At 35.8% G+C, this 3,576-nt stretch overlaps 1 protein-coding gene across 1 annotated transcript in view; it reads right to left on the bottom strand.

Moving 5' to 3' along the window:
- ube2g1a (ubiquitin-conjugating enzyme E2G 1a (UBC7 homolog, yeast)) overlaps positions 1-1,646 on the bottom strand; it is a 21,793-nt gene extending 20,147 nt beyond the window's left edge. The window contains exon 1 of the mRNA XM_010746860.3: positions 1,415-1,646. Within this exon, the coding sequence (XP_010745162.1) occupies positions 1,415-1,460 (46 nt within the window). The 5' untranslated portion in view covers positions 1,461-1,646. The remainder of the gene's footprint in view (positions 1-1,414) is intronic.
- Between the last annotated feature and the right edge of the window lie 1,930 nt (positions 1,647-3,576).

Raw genomic sequence — 3,576 nt, 5'->3', positions numbered from 1 at the left:
TGAAAAACTGGTGCCTGAAGGTGCTGAAAGTGCTTGAATTTGTTCATGAAAAAGGTGGGAACCCTGACAACTAAAAATAAGATTGTAAATTTCATTCAAACCTATCAGTGCATCAGAATCAGAAATACTTATTAATCCAAGCAGGGAATAGTTTTTTGTTACAGGAGAATGTAGCTCAAAGTGCTTCACAGAGCAGAAATACACACAGATAACAGTTCTTAAGGTAAAGAGTAAAACGCATAAAACTACAACAACGAAACAGATAAGAAGAAGAAACATTAGACCTTAGGTACTGTATTAAACTGTATTTTTCCGGGATATATATCGGGTAAAATACCCGATGGTGTTACTAATTTTAACTTCAACTTGAACTTTATTATTTATATAGCACCTTTCTACAGAACTGTAGTGCTTCCAGAGCAGAGTAAAAACAGAAATAGACAACAACTAACAGTTCTTAAGGTAAAAGAGCATTATATGAAAAACTAGAGTTAGAAGAAGAGTAAAAAAGCATAAAACTACAACAACGAAACACAATCAATTTTTCCAGCACCTTTAAATAGGTAGCCTACTAGTTGTGTTTGCCATGATGGTCATGGTCAGCGGTGCCACTGTATGGCATAATAATATGGGTCTAATTAGCATTATTTCATATGGTGGTAGATTGACTGTTTTGATTTTTAACTAATTGTGAAGTGGCTTGTATTCTCAGCTTGTGAGCGGTGTATTGTGTAACTGCCATAGCGCAATAACAGTGACAAATAGACATCACACAAATTTCAAGCATTTTCACAACCTTGAAAACACTGAATTGAAATTCAAGCATTTTAAGGAATTCAAGCACCCGTGGGAACCCTGAATTGTTTGTTTGTTTTTGTTTTTTTTAAATATCAGGGGAGGTTAAATTTATCGCAGCTGACTCTCTCTAAAAAAATAAAAAAAATTAAAAAAATACAATAATCGGGATAATGCGAGATTAACATTAGTTAGCCTGTTAGCCAGTGACACTTGGGCTGAATACGTGAACTACTCACTATTGTTAGCTCAACTATCTGTGCGCCTAAACACAAATAACGAGCAGCCTCGAGATAAACCGACATAACTAGTTTACTACTTTAAATAAAATGTAAACAACACAAGATGCTAACGGAAAGCTAACCGCTCCCAGCTAAGTAAGTGGTCGGGGACTTTGTGACAGCAGCAACACAAACACACATCTAACCCGAGCTACAAGCTGCTGCTTATAATCTATGTCCACGCAGTTTATTTGTCATCTGTCACACAAACCTTTGACGTTTTTAAAAAATAAAGCAAACCGCCGTTTGAATCACGGCTAACGGTCGTTAGCTTCGTCGCCCAGCATCAGTCAACAACAACAACAACAACATCAGCAGCAGCAGCTTTTTTAAATTACCTGCGAGCTGTCTCCTGAGTAACAGCGCTGACTGAGGCTCGGTCATACTTTAGCGAATGTAACGCGGCTGTGTTCAATGGTAATATTTTGAGGTAACGGCGTGAATTTAACGTTCACCGAGCAGCTCTCCGTGCTTCTATTTTCCGTTTAGCATTCCCGTCATTATTCTTCTTCTTCTTCTTCTTCTTCGTCGCCTTCTCCTGCTGCTGCTACCGCCGCCGCCGCTGCTTTCTTCTTCGTTGGGATTTTTTACCGTCGCTTAAGCATCTTTATTCTGGTGCATTACCGCCACCTGCAGGATGTTTCTGTGAACGGCACCTGACGTGTCCTGTACGGAAGGCCTAAAGAGTCACACATGCATACATTTTATTTCACCCGTTTTCCCGTAATAACGAGATGATTAATTCGAGATCTCGAGAAAACAGGACTGGAGGTTGATTAGTGTATCAACCTTTGTCAGAAATTATGGATCAAAGAGATTTTACAGTAGAGTAAATATTGTACATAATGCCCTTTTCAGTTCAAAATAATGAACTCTGAGGCTGAATTGCTAAAAAATAATACAGTAAATATTCTTGATACCGAGTGAGTGAACAGTCAGGATGGTCCTGAGATCAAGAAACCTTTGTCAGAAATTATGGATCAAAGAGATTTTACATTAGAGTAAATATTGTAAGTATTGTAAGTAAGTATATTACATAATGCCCTTTTTCAATTCAAAAAAATGATCTTTGAGGCTGAATTGCTCAAAAATAATACAGTAAATATGCTTTATACCGAGTGAGTGAACAGTCAGGATGGTCCTGAGATCATGTGTACAAACCTTTGTCAGAAATTATGGATCAAAGAGATTTTACAGTAGAGTAAATATTGCACATAATGCCCTTTTCAATTAAAAAAAATGAACCCTGAGGCTGAATTGCTCAAAAATAATACAGTAAATATGCTTTATACCGAGTGAGTGAACAGTCAGGATGGTCCTGAGATCATCTGTACAAACCTTTGTCAGAAATTATGGATCAAAGAGATTTTACAGTAGAGTAAATATTGTACATAATGCTCTTTTCAATTTAAAATAATGAACTCTGAGGATGAATTGCTCCGAAATGATACAGTAAATATGCTTTATACCGAGTGAGTGAACAGTCAGGATGGTCCTGAGATCATGTGTACAAACCTTTGTCAGAAATTATAGATCAAGAAGATTTTACAGTAGAGTATATTGTACATAATGCCCTTTTCAATTCAAAATAATGAACTTTGAGGCTAAATTGCTCAAAAATGATACAATAAATATGCTTTATACCGAGTAAGTGAACAGTCAGAATGGTCCTGAGATCAAGTGTACAAACCTTTGTCAGAAATTATGGACCAAAGAGATTTTACAGTAGAGTAAATATTGCACATAATGCCCCTTTCAATTCAAAATAATGAATTTTGAGGCTGAATTGCTAAAAAAAAAATAATGCAGTAAATATGCTTTATACCGAGTGAGTGAGCAGTCAGGATGGTCCTGAGATCAAGTGTATCAACCTTTGTCAGAAATTATGGAGAGATTTTGCAGTAGAGTAAATATTGTACATAATGCCCTTTTTCAATTCAAAATAATGAACTTTGAGGCTGAATTGCTCCAAAATGATACAGTAAATATGCTTTATACTGAGTGAGTAAACAGTCCGGATGGTCCTGAGATTAAGTGTACAAACCTTTGTCAGAAATTATGGATCAAAGAGATTTTACATTAGAGTAAATATTGTACATAATGCCCTTTTCAGTTAAAAAAAATGAACTCTGAGGCAGAATTGCTCAAAAATAATTCAGTAAATATTCGTGATACTGAGTGAGTCAACATTTTACCCGATATAATATCCCCGGTAAAATACAGTTTTCATCAATTTATGTAAAAGTACAACACTGCATGCCAAATTGTAGAACTCTTCTTTAATTTCCCAATATACAATATCACATAAAATAATTTAAAAAAAGGCACCATGGGGGAAGGCAGCAAAATTATTGAAATGAGCTTCCACATAAAAAAATAAAAAAAATGGCACTATCTATCACTAATGTTGGGTGAAAATCACCCGAGCACATGCCTCTTGAAAAAAACATAGATGGGAGGACAAAACATGGAATACAATATTCATAACTATCTCTTCATT

This window comes from Larimichthys crocea, chromosome XXII, assembly GCF_000972845.2.
Source record: "Larimichthys crocea isolate SSNF chromosome XXII, L_crocea_2.0, whole genome shotgun sequence".
NCBI lineage: Eukaryota > Metazoa > Chordata > Actinopteri > Sciaenidae > Larimichthys > Larimichthys crocea.
The sequence above is the reverse complement of the archived record's forward strand: the minus strand, read 5'-3'. Positions and strand labels throughout refer to the sequence as shown.